The following is an 18,882-nucleotide window of genomic DNA, read 5'->3' on the forward strand; positions in this document are numbered from 1 at the left end:
GAAGAACCGGGAAGAACCAGCAAGCTGTCAAGGAAAGACCTATTAAGTGGCTCAATTTGTACCTCTGGCTATTCATGATTTCACCTTTATGAGCCGGAAATGAAGTGTAGCCGCAATGTTTGAGAGTCTTTGGAATGAAACAAGTTCCCTTTGAAATAAGAAAAGCCGGTTGTTTTAAAGGTTCTCTGTGGTGAGAAGAAGATATTGAACATGGAGGATCAAGCCCTGGCGAGGAAGGACCTTCCCACTGTATTTACTGTGCCCAGGCCAAGGACTTGCTCCGAATAGCTAGTATTCCCAGAGCAATATTCAGAGTCGGAAGGGCTTGGGGTAGAATCTTTGCTGTATACTAAGTATGTACATTAGCTAAGTGACTTGCTCGTCTGAGCCTCCGTTTGACCTCTGAGACAGAGATAGCCATGCCAGCCTCACAAGTCTGATGGAGGACCAAACAAGATAACCGTTGCTCAGCACCCATTATTAGGAAAAACTACATAATTTGTATGGTCGTTGCAAAGTGAAAATACAACCCCCCCCAACCCTTCACCTTTAAAAATACCTACTAAAAATTTCAAGATAGCAATAGTAGATCATTTAATCAAAAAGCCTGGGGCCCTCCTGAGGGCAGTTGCACTGGTTGCATGCCTGTGAGACCGGTCCTGAACATTGTAACCCTTCAACAAACAGCCCTTCTTCCTCTGGCACGTTTCCCTCCCAAGAGGAACCTTTCCATTCCCATTTCCCAGAGCACCAGACCCTCAAAACTTCCTACTTAGAGGTCCTAATCTAGTGTCTGAGCCCTGGCCTGTGGCCTGGCTTCTAGTCCCTCCTCACCTCATTAGAAAAGCCATGAACATCTAACCATCTTCTGAGGGATCCCATAAAGATTCTGTGATGTCTTAGCTGAGAGCCTCTATGTCCCCTGAGTTGTAGAATTACAATACTCACACAAAAACTTACACCATTCTAGTCATGCTATACTCTTACTATGAATAATTATATAACATGAACTTGGTTCAATTGCATAAAAACAGACCTGTGCTTTATTTCTCAGTGATAACCCTTACTCCGTGACACTCACCAAATTTATACACTAAGTGGTACCAGAACTTTAGATCTCTAGGGTACCCGCATGGACCCATTTGCCCTGATAAAGATAAACTCATTCTTCCTGCCACTGCCTTAGTTCAGACTGTTTCATGATTCAGGGCCTGAGTTGCAATAGTTTCATTTAACCAGTTGCCTGATCTACAATCCGGTCTCCTCCCTTCCTCCACATCACCTTCCTACCGTGCACATGTGACCCTGCTGTGCTCCTGTGACAAAGCCTTCAGTGATTCCCCCCTGTCCTTCACGATAAATGCAAATTCCTTAGCCTGGCATGGAAAGCCACTCATGAGCCAGCTCTGCTCTACAGTCTGCCTCTTCAGACTTGTCCTTTTTCAGTTCTGCCTCCCTCCTCCCCTCCTTCCTCATCATCCCTACTCCAGCACGCCTCTCTTCACCTTGATTCATCATCTTATAGTTTTTGAAAAATGCCCCATGTTCTAACTTGCCTTGTGCCTTTTTAATTGACCCTCGTCCAGCCCACACCCTCCCGTTAGACCAATGAAATCACCCCGGTTCAGTTCAAGCCTGTCTCATCTGTGAGGCCTTCACCAGCGGGGACCTTCTGCTTCACACCGTGCTTCTGTTCTTCATAGTAGGAACCATCCTGTAAGGAGCTGAATGTGTTTGTTTGCTCCCTCAAATGTAGATGTTGAAACTGGAATCCCAATGTAACCCTGTTAGGAGGTGGGCCTTTGGGGGGTGATTAGGTGGTGAGGGCGGAGCCCTTGTGAATGGGGTTGCGGTCAGAGAGCTAGCTTACTGTCTTTCCACGTGTGTGGACACAACGAGAAGTCAGCAGTCTGCAACCCAGGCGAGGACTCTCACCGTAACCCGACTGCGCCGGCACCCTGATCTCAGACTTTCAGCCTCCAAGGCTGTGAGAACTGAATTCCTGTTGTTCTGAAGCCTGGTCTCCGGTACTTTGTTACAGCAGACCAAACTGCCTGGCGCACCCTTTGTTACAGCTTTCCCTTTCTACATCTGTCTCTCCCAGGAGATTGTGCATGGTTGAAGGTGGCTTTTTTTTTCTGGTGCCATATTCATTAATCATGGTATCTGTCAAGCCTAGCACAGTCATTGGTGCATAAGAAATGCTTCAATTCTTGCTGAGTAAAAATATTTGTTTTAGTGTTTCAGGTATTGCCCCCATTAAAATAACCTTGAGACACTGTCTGAGTCTATCTGTACACGCTCCTCTAAACTCATTTTGCTCTCCTGGTTCAGCTTCATGGTTCCGCTCCTTCCAAGTTTCTTCGGATCCCTGACCTAAACCTCCCCTTTTCTTTCTGTTTCTAGACACTGGTTCTGTTGCTAGGATATTTTTCTTTCTTTCTTTCCTTTTTTTTTTTTTTTTTTTTTCTGTTTGGAGAACCTCTTCTTGTTCTCCGTCTTGCAGCAATAGAGGGAGTGGCATTCTGGAGTTTTCTGCTGTTTGATAAAGCAACATCTATTTGCATGGGAAGTGACCAGGTTGTCCTGAGGCATCTTACTCCAGGAATGCGGATTGGGGACTTGATTATTCACTGAATCCCTCTGCTCTTAGTCCTTTCTATCCCAGTTTCCTCTGAGAGCTTGGGCCAATGCAGGCACAAAGGAGGTAAATAAATAAGGCAGCCAAGAGGTGAGTGTCTCCCCGGAGCAGCTAGCAAGAAAAGGCAAGGGGGGAGCAGCTGGAGAGACAGCCACCAGAAAATGCAGACAAGACCAGCAACTTGCACACAACTCAGGGATCCTTGTGCACAGTGTTGGAGACAGTAGAACCCCTCTGAATGTGAAAGGAAGAATTATTTCGCTCTCCCTATGGCTCTCTGAGAAGTAGTGCAATTGTCGGTCGTTAGCAACTTGGCAAGATGGTTAAATGAATTAACATTTTCATATGCATATTTGAGAATAGAAATGTAGTAAAAGTCATCTTATTATAGAGAGCACTTTTTCCCATTTCCAGCATATCTGAATGAAAGGAATCATGAACCGTGTATGTGAAGACTTGAGGTCAAGTCCTGGCTCAGTTGCTGACATGCTGTACGTGACCATAGCCAAGTCATTCTACCCTCCAATCTCTAAGTGCCTGTAAGAAACAAAAAGAGATAGTATTTTATATCTTAAAGCTGTGAAGGGGATCCAATAAAGAAAGTAAGTGATGGAGAATATTAAGAAGCATGTAAGTGCTAGTAATAATGATTTTCAGAGTCTAGATTTGTATCTACCAGGCAAAAAAGCTGTGATTTTGGGGCAGTTTTCTTCAGCTTCCTGAGCCTGTTTTCTCACCTGTAAGATGGCAATGAAAGTTAGAGCATCTGCTTCTTTTTTTTTTTTTAAGATTTTATTTATTTATTTGACAGAGACAGCCAGCGAGAGAGGGAACACAAGCAGAGGGAGTGGGAGAGGAAGAAGCAGGCTCCCAGAGGAAGAGCCTGATGTGGGGCTCGATCCCAGAATGCTGGGATCACGCCCTGAGCCGAAGGCAGACGCCCAATGACTGCGCCACCCAGGCGCCCCTAGAGCATCTTAAGTTTAAGTGAAATATTGCTTGTAAAGCACTTTGCATGGTGCCTGCACATGGGCGCTCAGTAAATGTTAACTATCAGTCTCCCAACCAGCAGTATTATTATTGTAAAGTTGGAATTCATCTTATAAAAATTAACTTTGTTCTTTGAACACAAATTGTAGAGCCCCTGTGATGTTTGGGCCAGACAGTCTGCTTTGTTCATGGGGGAGTGCAAAAGAAAGGAAGCCCTAATCCTTGCTTTCTCGTACCTTCTAGTCTACTGAGAAAGAAAGACTCCTCAAATAATCATGGACCTGTTAAGTAGTTTGTAGGCAAGTTACAGGCTGCTCTATGGGATGGAATAATAGGGGGAACTGACCAAATCTGGGAACGAGGAAGAATTTATCAGGAAACTGATGTTTGAGTTGAATTTTGAAGGATGAGTGTAAGTTGACTACGTGGAGGAAAGAAAGCATTCTAGGCAAAGAGCCATGTGGGCAAAGGTTCTGGGAAAGACTGCCCCATCTGAGAAAGAGAGAGAAGGCCAGTGGCCCTGGAGAACAGGCGGCAGGGTCTCACATCACACAGGAGTGGGACAGGGCTGGCATCACAGGCTTTATAGACCACGCCCAGGCTCTGGCCAGTTAACTGAAGGCAGTCAGAGTTCTGAGTGGGGAAGTCACGTAATGAATATTTAATCTTACAAAGATCATTTTTTTCCTGCCATGTGAGACAGGTAATCCACATAAGCAATGAGTAAGTGTTACGCAGAGTGTCATCTGAAGACTGGTAACAGGTGCATCACCTGGGATTTCTGAGAAGTGCAAATTATCAGGCCCCACCCAGACCTATGGAATCAAATCAGGAGGTGAAGCTCTGCAACCAAGGCTTTCACAGGCCCTCCAGGGGATTCTGTTGCATACTAATGTTCTTGAAGCCCTGGTTTAGTCTAGGATGTGGCCAATAAGGATGCCAGAGTGGATTTAAAACCCATTTCAAAGGTTTAGCCACTGGAATTGACAGGATTTGGTGATCTCTTTGGTTTGGGGGATAAGAAAGAAGGAAGTGTCAAGAATGACTCTAAATGTGCACCTGCAATGGAATCCACCGAACCTGGCCTTTTATACTTTGTTGGGTGTCTGTTTTGAGGTGAGAGGGGAGGGAAGGCTGGGACATGGCTTGTTATTTTAGTGCGTTTGTTTTTTTAATATTTACTAACCCACAGAGCACTGATGATCAGATCCCCAAACCATCATTATTAAAAATGACATCAAGTGAAAAAACCTCATGGCTTGGAGCATCTCTAGCGATGGGCAGTATAACCAGGCTATAACTGGAGAAATGATTTCATCTATGATAAGGACAGCTATTTTTTTGAAGTCTTTACTTCCCCGGAATTTTTCAATGCTGAGTCCACTAAATTATCTTTTGAAACATCATGTTCCACTATTAAAAAAATAAAATAAAAGCACTGTGTTTCAGAAATTACAGTAGGAGTCAAACAGCAAAAGAAATCTTGTTAACAATGCTACTAAGAAAAGATACAATTAAAAGGGAAAACATTAAACTCGGAATGTGTCTTGAGGTTTAAAAAAAAAATCCCCTTTTGCTTGAAATTCTTTCATTGTGTATAGTATCTAGAATGATTTAGAAAACTACCTGTTTTTCCCACACATAAAAGAGATGGCCAGAGTAGAAGCTTCTCACGTATTTGAGCTTCTAGTTGCTTTGGCCTGAGTCTGTACAGACTCTTTGATCAGTCTCCATTTGTCTCCTTTCTCTCCTGATTTGCATGTATTTTGCTTTTGGGATGCAGCTCACAATGCTCGTACTCAATGTCAGAATCCCCACGTAGCTTCTGTTAGTGGAATTGTAAGACATGCCTTGTCAGAGATCCCTCTAAGGTCATTAAGCTTATTTTTAGGTAAAGGATAATTAAGTATATTTTCATTATCCAAAGAGAAAGGAAATGAGTATCCTCTATTTAGGAAAATAGGATCATCTGGATAATCTTCTTTTCGAATGCACCACTATGACGTTCACAGTCTAGGTTCTACTTGGTTCTTGCACTAACGAATAGTGCTTCTTAAACAGTCTTATAGTATAGTGTCTGCTCAAAACTCCCAAAGAATGAAGCATTAACTCCTAGGACACAGTAATTTGTAGGCCTCTTCCTAAGGCGTTGGCAAATTATGGATTGTAGATGTCTCTGGCAGGATGCCTGTTTTATAAAGGACATTTTATTGGAAAATGACCATGCTTATTTGCTTATGTGTTATTTATTACTGTTTTGTCAGTACTATAGCAGAGCTGAATAGTTGAGACAGAGGCTCTATGAACTGCAAAGCCAAAAATATTTACTCTCTCGCTGTCTACAGAAGAAGTTTGCTGACCTCTGAAGATGAATATACCAAATCCGTTAGGGAATATCCAATTGGAGCCCACGTGGTTTAGAAGCATTCTGAATTGTCATGCTTTAATTACATGTACAGGATCAACATGTACTTTTGTTGTGGTTGGAGGAAAATGTCTATAATCATATGGAGCTAGTGAGAAAATGTTATGCATGAATTCAGATTTCACAAAACAATGTCTGTCCTGGGACAGGCTTGCCAGTGCACGAAGGGTACGGCAGTGCTCACCTGGGAAGTGGGGTTTGGCCTCAAGTTCTGGTGAGGTATCAGCTCCATTTTAGGGGAGGAGCAGTAAATTGGGGAAGCGTCTAACTGTTTTGCTTCTATGCCTGCCAAGTTGTGACTCAGGGCAATCTGGCGCTGTGTTCATGAGTCTTTACTAGGAGTCGAGTTTGCACAATGGAAGAAATGTTCAGTATGTTTGTTGTCTGCATGTTCTTGGAAAGTGCTAAAATGACACCTAAAACTGCAACCATGTATTTATACACTAGAGAATTGTCATGAGATCCTTAACTACTTCTTTTCAGTTTCTATTTCCTTGTTTCCAAATTCTCGTCTCAAAATTTCTGCTTTCTCCCATAGAACATATTTCTCATCATTTTTTATCTCACTTGCTCAGACTTTTAAACACATATTCTAATCGCAAATCTACTTAAAAATATATATGTGTATATTATATATATATTATATATGTATTATGTATATGTGTTTGTGTGTGTGTGTATATATATATATATATATATATGCACACACTTGATTGGGGCGCTTGGGTCACTCAGCCAGGTAAGCCTCTGACTCTTCATTTCAGCTCTGGTCATGATCTCAGGGGTCGTGAGATACAGCCCCTTGTTGGGCTCCACGCTCAACTCAGCTCGAGTCTGCTTCTCTCTCTCTCTCTCTCTCTCTCTCTCTCTCTCCCCCTCTCCCTTAGCCCCTCCCCTGCTTGTATAAGCGTGCACGTGTGCTCTTTTTCACTCTTTCAAATAAATAAATTAATTAATTAAAAAAAAAAAAAAACTTGGGGCGCCTGGGTGCCTCACTAGGTTAAGCATCTGCCATGGGCTCAGGTCATGATCCCAGTCCTGGAATCAAGCCCAACATTGGGCTCTCTGCTCCGTGGGGAGCCTGCTTCTCCCTCTCTCACTCCCTTTGCTTGTGCTCTCTTTCTTTCTCTCTCTTTGTCAAATAAATAAATAAAATCTTTAAAAAACAAAAAGAAAAAAACAAACCCCAAAACTTGATCAATGCTGAATTTGTTACGTGTCCTGGATTATTTTATCAATAATAATATATGCAAGAGCAATTTTTCCTTCTCAGTTACCCAAATCAGATTATTCACTCATGATAATTATTCCTTTGGAGATTTCTATTAATCTTTGAAGAAATGCACTGTGTTTTAGCACAAAGCCCATGAAACTGAACGTCTTATGACTTGAGGTCTAGTCCCACCTCCACCGACAATTAGCATTAATCATTCTGGGCAGTTTACTCAATCACTCTGAATGTAGCATTTTCATCTTTCCAGTAAAGAGTTTCATCTCATCATCTCAAAGATCTTTTTAACCCCAGCAATCTGAGCTGACTTTATGTTACAACTTAATACTAGCTTAGATGTTCAAATAAATGCTGAATAATTCTCCATTTTCCAAAGTAATATGTTTCCTTGATTAAAAATAAAATCATGAAATGTTTCATGAGTGCACAGAGATTTTTATAACCAACCCACCCTAAATCATCACCTAGCTTTAACAAACATTAATGAACCATAGTTGTGCCTGATTGTTTTTTTTTAAGATTTTATTTATTTATTTGAGAGAGAGAGAGAGAGAGTGAGCATGCACAAGAGGGGGGAGGGGCAGAGGGAAGGGGAGAAGCAGACTTCCTGCTGAGCAGGGAGCCCTATGGGGCTCCATCCCAGGACCCTGGGATCATGACCTGAACCGAAGGCAGACGATTGATTGACTGACTGAGTTACTCAGGCACCCCCTGATTGTTTTTTAATAGGTAAAGAATGAAAGCATTATATGTACAGGTAAAGTCCTTATTTTATATAACTAGTCACAAAGTGTAAAATACTTTTGCATATATTGACCTCTTCAAAGCTCTTAACCATGAGAAGTAGCTGTATATCCAGTACGCAGATGTGGGGCAGACAGGTGAAAAAATTGTATCTGAGCATACTCAGTGAGTAAGTGTAGAATCCAGGACTCGACCACATGCAAGGTCATCTAAGCCCTGTATTCTTTCCATTATATCTTGACTCGGCTTTTCTAAACATATCATTTTTTCAATTAGAGTTCCTCATAAGCAACACAAATTGATTCTGGTTATCTTAAGCAAAAATACTAGTTTATTAAAAACATATGTTGTAACTTATAGAGCCAAAGAAAGTAATGAGCAACCAGCTCTTGAAAAAGACAGGAGGCAGTAGTTTTCTGTAAGGTCTAGGTAGCAGGAATAACCGGAAGGATTTTTCTGGTCTTTATTGTTAAATGAATCCATTTCCTCCATTTTTGATCTTGGATCCCTCTGTTTAAGATCAGAATTACTGGAAAAGAAAGACTGATGGGCCCCACGTGGGCTATTTGCCCATCCTTCCAGTGAGGGCTTGTCAGAGCACTGAGTCTGATGGTTCTACCAGGGCTACCTGCAGAGGGGTTTTGGTTTCTGGTGGAATAGGGAGGTTCAGTGACAAGAGGAAGGGCATGGATGCTATTCTGCCAAAAATGTGAGGTAATCTGCTCTGCTAACCGTGGCAACCATGAGAACGTGCATCTTGTATCTCTGATTACAGGATAATAATTGGCTAACGGCCCCAACCGTTTCACTGTGTTGGCACAGAGGCCAAGCTTTCTAAGGGCAGCTTCCTGCCAATGACTGAGTGAAGCAGAGGTGCTAAACAGTTCTGTGCCTGGGAGGTACGGAACTGCCCTGATGGTCGTCTTGGCTGGGTGACTCCCTCATGAGCTTCGTGAGCTTTCATTACAACTGCACTGCAGTCTGAGACACTGCTGTCCAGTTTTTCTTCCTTCCCTCTCTCCTTTGCTTGACCAGAGACCTGCCTTATGGTCATTGGCTTCTAAGAGGACCTGCAATGGCACACATATAGTCATTAATATTCAAAAGCAATATTAAGTAGCACTTCCATGAATAATTCTCTTAGAATGTTATTCCCCCTTTCCCACATTCTTTAATCCCCCTTTTGTTGTAGTTGTTGTTCTTACAGCATTTAAAAACCTTCTAATAAACTATACAACTATTTATAGTTTATTGTTTTTCTCTCCAAATTAGAATATAAGTTCTCTTGGGGCATAGGACAGAAATCTATTCTGTTTTGTTTACTGATGTATCCAAACACATAAAACAGTTCCCAGCCATAGAGGGCACTCAATAAATATTTGTTGTGTGAATGACCAACTTTATTTCCAATCGCTTGCAACGTAATCTCCAAATATTTTCTTTTGGGTCCTAAATTAAGTAATCCCAGAGTCCCAGACCCCTTTACCCATGCTGGATTCTTGTGGGCATTATGATTATTATTGGCACCAATAATTATTCCCATTGCCCTGCAAAAACCATAGAGTCCTCTAACGAAAGCCTTGTATAATTAGAGTTAACCCGATCCTTGAATTTTCATTTAAGGACAGTTCTTTTTCACTGAACAACAGCAAGTTTGAAGAAATCATAAATTGCTTTTCTTAAAGTCAAGTATCAAGGGAGCAGGTTTGCTTCAGTGTCTTGTTCTCAGAAGGAAGCGGCTTACAAGTAGCAATCATGAAGCCAGGCCCATTGGATCAGACATTTTTCTGCTCACTAACAGTTGTCCATCACATTTGGCCTTCTTTCCCCCAGAGGATCATTGAAATGGAGAGCCATGGCTCAGAGTTGATTGGGGCTCAGTGCTCTTTGTTTTTTCCAGTCTTAGAAGAGATGAATCCAGGGGAGGTCACCCTGTGTCCCGCCTAGAGCTGCCATGGTACAGAGATTACCATTTGTAAAGCTTCCTAAGAAACAAGAACCAAAAACATATTGGGAGGATGTATCAGGCAAATGCTTTGTGAATGAGGTCAGAATATGGTGCTACATATATTAATGACTTAGGTTACTACCCTTTAAAACTGTAATCAGGAAGCTTTTATGAGTACATGCTCTTTATCTCAACATGGGGACTGAAAGCAGCACCAGTGGGGGTTTTCAGATCCCAGGGTCTCATTGGATACTGAAGCAGCTTAAAGAGCCATGTGTATCTTAATGATGGATGTATTCCAACCTGGCACTAAAGTAGCTGCATCTTGTTTCCAAGAGATGTTCTGGGGGCCTGGCTGGCTTATAGGTGGAACATGTGATTCTTGAGATCTCCAGGTTGTAAGTTCAAGCCCTATGATGGGTGTAAAGTTCAAGCCCTATGATGGGTGTAGAGATTACTGAAAAAAATAAAATCTTTAAAAAAAAGAAAAAAAGAGAGAGGTTCTACTCTTATTCTTGACTGAGAGAAATTTGTTGATTATCCTAAGGCTTTATTTCATTTTTTTCTCTTACACTATGGCATTTAATAAAGCATATGTATCATTATGTCCTATAGCATGGGGAAAAAAATTAAGTGATAGTGAAACTCAATTCCTAAAACATTGTTTGTAGAACAAGATCATTCCCAGAATATTGTAGTAAAGCAAAATTAGAAAATCAAACTCAGACTTGTATTTAAATTCTGCTCTGTGGCACTTAATAGCTATGTGACCCTGAAGAAAATACTGCATATCTCAATTTCCCCATTTGTAAAATGTGGTTCCATTTGGTAAAATATTGGTCAGGTTGATCAATGAGAAGCTTAGATATAAGACATGTAAAGCATGTGGCATAGTGTCCAGCACATAACGGAAACTTAAGTGATAGCTGTCACTAGGTTCTTGCTGGGTGCATTATATTGTTTGTATCATCAGGACCCCTTTACCTCTATTTCTCATTGGACTGCACCCAATTGTCCTGGATCCTCCTCTAAACCTCTCCCAGCTGGATTTGTGTTTAACCATATGTGGAAAATGCTTTCAATTTTAGGTAGCAATTATCTCTGTTTACCATCAAAAGCAGTTTCCTTTTCTTAAAGCAAGTAATAGCTCCGCTGGTCAGTAATACAATCAATGATTTGTTGAACAAGGATGGTGCAACTACAGACAAAAGCACATCTTGGGGAAAATCTCAAGTTCCCAAGCTCCTCTTTTTCCTAATAATTAGAGATTAGAGAAGAATAAGGTTTTTATTTAAGGAGAAAAGGAACTTAGAACAAAATGGAAAGGGAAAAAAAACTTGGCGCGTTCAAATCAGTTAAGCATTGCCTGATTTGATATATATCCATCCTTCCTTCCTTCTTCCCTCTTTCTCTCTCTCTCTTTCTCTCTATCTTTGGGATATCTGCTAAAACTTAAATCATTGGAATATGTAAAAAGTGATCTCCCCAGAAATACGACCTCACCACTCTTATTGCCCTATCTTGAACTTCTTGTCATTTCTTATCTCGAATCTCTAGAGTTGCCAGAATCCCACTATATATTCCTTCATGCTTATTCTAGGAAAACTGAAAATAAGGATCCTGAGAAGAAAGGAAAAAAAAAGAAACTCTAATTCCACAAGCCAGCACTATTAATATTTTGCGTGTATTCTGCCTGTCTTTTTTTTCCTACACAGAAACAAATTTAAAACACATGGTTTTTATGAGATCCTCCTTCTTCATTAAATATTGAAATGAAAGGTATCTTTAGCCACTGCCCAGCTCAGGGGGGTCTCCAGCTGGTTTTCTTCATCTCCCGCCAACTCCATTCTACCCTCTGCCATTACACAGGTGTCAGGGTCCTAGTGCCCTTTACTTTGGGTCATTGAGATCCTGGGGCATGAGGAGGAAGGGCGTTCACTCAGAGCAAATCCAATGGGGATGGAGCAAAGGCCTGAAACACACAGAGGCTGCACTGTAGACAGATGGCCCTTGGAAGGGTTCCCTGCAGATAAGGGACAGTCTTTACCTGATATTTCACCAAAGAATCTTTGCCTTCATCCCTTAGTATACAAATGCCAAGAAGAGCAGGTGAGACTGCTCTAGGGCTTGCCCCCACACAGTTCTGGGTACCTCAAGGGACTTCCTCATCCTTTTAAATATCACCTTTCCTTTAGGTCACCTCTTCACACTACCCATCCCGTTCCTGTTTTGTTTTTTGTTTTTTGTTTTTTCCTAGTCCCTTAAAAACAGACCTTCCGTATTAGTAAAGAATCTGGAATGTTATTCTAATACTTTAAGCAGGCAGTGAAAAGCCATTGAGTATTTTTATTCAATACCCTATATTTTCACAGCTTATTGGAAGCAGCACGGGAGGAAACCTAAAAGCAAGAAGAACACTTTTGAAGAGTGGGCGAGAGATGATTAAGACCAGAAGAAGGCAGTAGTAGAAAATGTGGTAAAGAGGAAGGGTAGCTAAGGGTTCAATGATAGATTCCCTTGGTACTCCCATTACTGCTGCACTCCTGCTACAGATACGAGGGTCCCGTCATCCGTTACCATCAGGGGTAGCCTTGTGTACTCATCTGTAGTCCCTTTCCCACCCCTGCTTCAATATATACCCCCTGGACTAATTTCTAAAAATTGTCAAACTTGTCACCACATCATTGATAAGTAGCACTGAGACAATGGTTGTTGGGAACAAGACTCATCAGATTTAGTGTGAAATATGAGGAGCACCTGAAAATGTCTAGGTAGCATAAGATTGATGCTGTTAACACTTAGGATATTATATTACTTTAGTAATAATTTCAAAGACTAAATGTTACACAGATTTATCATAAAAAATCTAGTCAAAATCCTGCTTGATGGAAGAAACGTGAGGATATGCAAAGTGTCCGTATCCCCCTTTCTGTTCCTGAGTTACACTGGGAAATGGAACTTGAATCTCATCACGACAGAAGAGTCATTAAAGAGAAAGGAAGAGTTCACAATTCAATTTACTTTTAAACCTGACCTCCTTATATTAAGTTATTAAACCTTGAACTCATACTGGAAACCTTATCATTGGTTTTTGCTTATTGCCAAACATAACCTTTTGGGAGTGGGTAGAAAGCATATAAGTCTTCTTACAAATGTAAATAGTAGCAAGTCAAATTCTCCAGTACCCTTGCTTCCCAATGAAGGAACAGGAAGTACCAAAGTGGAGACATGGGACATTCCACTGGATTTAAGCTCTGTGTAATTATTTATGCAATTCCAAAAATACATTTTACCATATAGGGTATAAACCCTGTTTTCTCCCCATGAATTGTATTTATCCATGGAAGTCAAAGGTGTTATTAACTTAAATCCTGGCAGAGCCTCATCTGTTTTAGCACTTACCAACCCACATGGTAATTACTGCTGCTATACACAGAAGAACTTAAAATTGACACAGGATTTCTGCCCTCTAACCTGTTTTAAGAATCCTTCATCCCTGGATTTGAGAGTGAGGGACGTGCTGCCTCCCACCTTAACCTTACAAGAGATTTATTGCACCAGGCTTGAATTACTGTTGACTGGAAAATGTTGCATGATCATTATTTTGCCTGTGGACAAGAGAGGAAGAGGCCAACCTTGGGAAATAGCTTTGAATGATTAAAGTCATGCAACGATAGAGATTTTTGTCAGAGAGCCAGGGCAGAGGGCCCACAGAGGGCCTGAAAAGGAAAGGAAAGCAGGGAAGGGATGGATGAGTGAGCACATTAGTGTGAAGGGTCTTGCCTGCCTGCTTGGTAAGTTTTGGCATCTATCCTCTTTTTCTGGAAGAAGCAAGTGGCATATGCCTTGCTTTCCAATTTTAGAGGCGGCCAAAGCCGTATTTGTAAGGCAGTTGTGGATAAATCTGAAGAGCAGTTGAAAGAAGAGAGGAAGAAGGGAAGGGAAGGAGGAAAGAAATAAGCCTGTGTCTCATTTGTACTGTTTCCCTCACACAGGCATACCTCCTTTTATTGTGCTTTACTTTATTGTGCTTCGTAGATAATTGTGTTTTTTACACATAGAAGGTTTGTAGCAACCCTGCATAAAACAACTCTATTGTGCCATTTTTCTAACATTTGCTCACTTTGTGTCTGTGTGTCACATTTTGGCAATTCTCGCAATATTTTAAGACTTTTTCACTATTATTTTATTTGTTATGGTGACCCGTGATCAGTGACCTTTGATATTCGTATTGTAATTGTTTTGGGGCACCACCAACACTGCGCATATAAGATGGCAAACTCAAATCAATACAGGTATGTGTTCTGACTCCTCCACCAGCTGGCCATTCCCTGTCTCTTTCTCATTCCTTGGGCCGCTCTGTTCCCTGAGACACAACAATATTGCAATTAGGTCAATTAACAACCCTACAGTGGCCTCTTACATATTCACATGAAAGGAAGAGTTGCATGTCTCTCACATGCTTAGTGAGGAAGGATGTTGAAAGTCAAAATAGGCCAAAAACTAGCCCTCTTGTGCCAAACAGCCAAGTTGTGAATGCAAGGAAGCTCTGCACACACTCTCTCTCTCAAGTAGATAAGTAAATCTTAAAAAAACAAAAAAAGAAAGAAAGAAACACATTTTGTAAGGTTGTAGCTGCCATAGATAGTAATTCCTCTGATGCATCTGGGAAAAGTAAATTGAAAACCTGGAAAGAATTCACCATTCTAGATGCCATTAAAAGGGAAGGGGGTATGGGAAGAGGTCAAAATATCAACATTAACAGGAGTTTGGAAGAAGTTGATTCCAACCCTCATGGAGGACTTTGAAGGGTTCAAGACTTCAGTGAGGGAAGTCACTGCAGTTGTGGTGGAAACAGCACAGAACTAGAATTAGAAGTCGAGCCTAAAGATGGGACTGAATTGCTGCCGTCTCATGATAAAACTTTAATGGATAAAGACTTGATTCTTATGGATGAGCAAAGAAAGTGGTTCTTGAGATGGAAACTTCTCCTGGTGAAGATGCTTTGAAGATTGTTGAAATAGCAACAAAGGACTTAGAATATTACATAAACTTAGTTGATAAAACAGCAGGAGGGTTTGAGAGGATTGACTCCAATTTTGGAAGAAGCTCTACTACTGGTAAAATGCTATCAAACAGCACCACATGCTACAGAGAAATCACTTGTGAAAGAAAGAGTCAATTGATGTGGCAAATCTTATTGTTGTCTTATTTTAAGAAATTGCCACTGCCACCCCAGCTTTCAGCGACCACCCTCCTTCGATCACTCCGCAGCCATCAACATTGAGGCAAGACCTTCCAATAGCAAAAAAAGGTTACAACTCACTGAGACCTCAGATGATGGTTAACAATTTTTTAAAGAAATAACGTGTTTTTGGGGCGCCTGGGTGGCACAGCGGTTAAGCGTCTGCCTTCGGCTCAGGGCGTGATCCCAGCGTTCTGGGATCGAGCCCCAAATCAGGCTCCTCCGCTAGGAGCCTGCTTCTTCCTCTCCCACTCCCCCTGCTGTGTTCCTTCTCTCGCTGGCTGTCTCTATCTCTGTCGAATAAATAAATAAAATCTTTAAAAAAAAAAAAGAAAAAGAAATAACGTGTTTTTAATTAAGGCACGTACATTGTATTTTTAGACACAATACTATTGCACACTTAACAGACTACTGTATAGTGTAAACATAATTTTTATATGCACTGGATAAAATAGATTTTCAGGAAAATTAATAGCCTCTGTTCTGATTTGGGTGATGTTTTTACAAGATAATTGACAGAGAGAAGGTTCAAAATGTGATCTTAAATATCGGATTCATACTGTTTTCCATGTCCCCACTATTACTATGTCTAGGGGCTGATTGATAGCTTGCCCCATGGGTCTTTTTGTCCCTACCATAGCTACAGCATTAGTGAAAACACTTCCCGCCTTGACATGGTGGCCATAGAAAAAATTAGAATCAAGAGCCATTCGGGGATGATAGGGATAGTAGTGTTTGGCCAGGGATGTGGCTCATTTATAAGGTTTCCCCATTAGTCATAGACAATAGAGTTGATTTATTGTCTCATGGTTTTTGAGTTGCTCTGTCTACCACTGGACTGATGGATATGAGAATATTACAATCGAAGGAACCAAGTTAATTGGAGAGGAGAAGTTAATTGACTCCCCCATAGTCCCGGGCTAGTTAATGTTGGAGCTATGGTTGGCTCCCAGATCTCCTGGAGCCTGGTGATGGGATATTGAAATGGGATTGATGTGGCCTGGATATTTGGGAAGATCAATGAAAGGAAACCATAGATCTGAGTCAAGAGAACACGGAGGAATTCAAGATGCTGAAGCTATTAGGAAGATGTGGCTGAACAGGTACACATTCCATGCATACTTTATATAGTGGAAGCACATTGTACACACATTTATTGCATGTGTATTCAACCACACTTTTCAAAATGTACAATAGCAGCTAAAATAAAATGTGATTTTTATGTCAGTTGGCCCCTATATCAACTCCTTCATCTGGTGCTTAAGTAAGGAAAAAAATCCGATAGATTCCAAGGTTGGGTGGATACATCAGCTGCTTTGGAAATTGTGAGATCTAATACGGTATATACAAAACAAAATGTCAAGGGTATTTCTGACTGTCTGTTAGTTTTGTCTTATACCCAACTTTGAAATCAACTCCCAAATAAGGTGGAAATTCACAGTATAGGGTTTTTCCCCCATCAAAAGAAAAATATATGTGAATAGATTAATAGTTTTGTTTTTAAGCAATAACTTTTTTGCCATTTTCAATTGTTTTTGCCCAGGAATGCTTTTTAGTACGGAATCTAGTATAAGAATTTTAATATATTCTTAAAAATTATATTATTATTATATATATATACATATACATTTCAAAATATGAGCCTTAGGTTTGAACCTAAAGCTACTAATGGTATTTCTCAGGGTTCTTTTGCTCAAAACATAGAATTGAATTTGATTATTACTTTTTAAAATATGCTCTTAAGGGACGCCTGTGTGGCTCAGTTAGTTAAGCGTCTGTGTTCAGCTCAGGTCATGATCCCAGGGTCCTGGGATTGAATCCCACACCGGGCTCCTTGCTCAGCTCGGAGCCTGATTCTCCCTCTGCCTGCCGCTCCCCCTGCTTGTGCTCTCTCTCTGTCTCTCTGACAAATAAATAAATAAAATCTTTAAAAAAAATGTTCGTGAAGTAAAACATATAGACAGAAAAATAGACATGCATAAGTGTAGAGCTTGATGGGTTTTCAAACATTGAATACTCCTATGCAATTAACATAAAGGTCAGAAAGCAAAACTTGACCAGGATCCCAGAACTCCCCAACCCGTATCCCCCTCAAATCACAATCTCCCAAACCGCCAACCTGACTTTTAACACTGTAGGTGAGTTTTACCTGTTTCGGACTTAATGTGAATGCATTCTACTCATTTGTGACTGGCTACTTTTGCTCAATATTATGTTAGTGATATTCATCCATCTTATTATCAATTATTGCATAATGCTCATTGACAGTGCTCCTCATGTTGTATTGTGGGAATATATCTTAATACTCTTGTACAGTTTTTAAAGTATATATGTACTAATTTGCAACCAACCAGCAATGTTGGAGAGTTCAAGGGACTATGCGTTTTCCCCAAAACTTGGTATTTTCCATCTTTTGTGCTTTAACCATTCTGGTGGGCAATCGTTGATTTTTAAATTTACTAACTAAACCTCCAGCAAACTCGTACCAAACAAAGGTCTTTATTTAGCAACCCGTGTGTGCTGGGGGTGGGAAGGGGCCATGTTTCATAAAGTGGAATGCTTCAACATCAACAAGTTCAAAAAAGAAATACAGTTTGAATTACATAAGCAGAAATATCTCAGCACAGACAAGTGGTTTTGTTTAAAATACAGGCTTATTTTCAAAGAAAGCATTTCATTTGGGAATGAAGAGATGTGCATATGGGCTAGACATTTATGGAATCTGAAAACTGACATTTTTAAGATTTTGGAGGGGAGGTGTGGGATAGAAGAAAACAGTAAGGACTTTCTTAACTGCCCCACTAATGATGGAGATTTTCATAGAAAAAACATGAGGCAGTGGTTGATTTGTATTTTTATTACTGTTGCAGGGTCTCCATTTTGGTGCCTATTGGATATTGTTCCTATAAAGAATGAGAAAGGAGATGTGGTACTTTTTCTGGCCTCATTCAAAGATATAACAGATACAAAAGTGAAGATTACTCCAGAAGATAAAAAAGAAGGTTGGTACTGTTTTCAGAAAACATTGACAGATGGAGTCACATTTTGAAATTGTTTACTCAAAAACTCTGGGAGGAAAAAAACCCTGTCTTTTTAATAACAGCAACTGATAAATATTCATGACTGTTCGCAGTCAGTATTTGGTGCCTCTTCCAAAATCACAGAGACATTACACGAATTTACATTCTCGTCTTGGTAATAAAAACTCATTTGACGGGAACCAGAAGTTCATATTCCTATGCAAATAGGATGAGGAAGGGACATAGTTTACCAGAATGGGAAGAGTCACACCACCTTGTTTTATTAGGGAAAAAGATGAATCGATAGCAGTAAGTGAACTTAAAATGATGTGATTAAAAGTATATCTCTGTTTCATCTGAAGTGCCGTAGCTCAAAACTTAGAGGTGAAAATTTCACGTGCAAAATTAAGGATCAAGTTTAGTGGTTGCTAGAGTGGACTGTCACACACAAACATGTATCTGTATCTGATCATATATAACAGCATAATAATTTGTTTTAAGGCACAGATAAGCTTTTCGAAGATCTTTAAAGCATTCTAAGACTCTATGTTGCTTTCCTTTTACCTTCTGTTTATACTTACGAAGAAATACCTTGCAATTCATGCAAACTGACAAAAATTGACACTGAAAAAATGTTG

The 18,882-nt window shown here is 40.5% G+C and overlaps 1 protein-coding gene across 1 annotated transcript in view; it reads left to right on the top strand.

The window, feature by feature from the left end:
* The window catches only part of KCNH8 (potassium voltage-gated channel subfamily H member 8), a 361,687-nt gene that overhangs the window by 137,733 nt on the left and 205,072 nt on the right, over positions 1–18,882 (top strand). Inside the window, exon 3 of the mRNA XM_026496942.4 lies at positions 18,095–18,226. Coding sequence (XP_026352727.2) covers positions 18,095–18,226 — 132 coding nt within the window. The remainder of the gene's footprint in view (positions 1–18,094; positions 18,227–18,882) is intronic.

Source organism: Ursus arctos, unplaced genomic scaffold (assembly GCF_023065955.2).
Source record: "Ursus arctos isolate Adak ecotype North America unplaced genomic scaffold, UrsArc2.0 scaffold_20, whole genome shotgun sequence".
Taxonomy (NCBI): Eukaryota; Metazoa; Chordata; class Mammalia; order Carnivora; family Ursidae; genus Ursus; species Ursus arctos.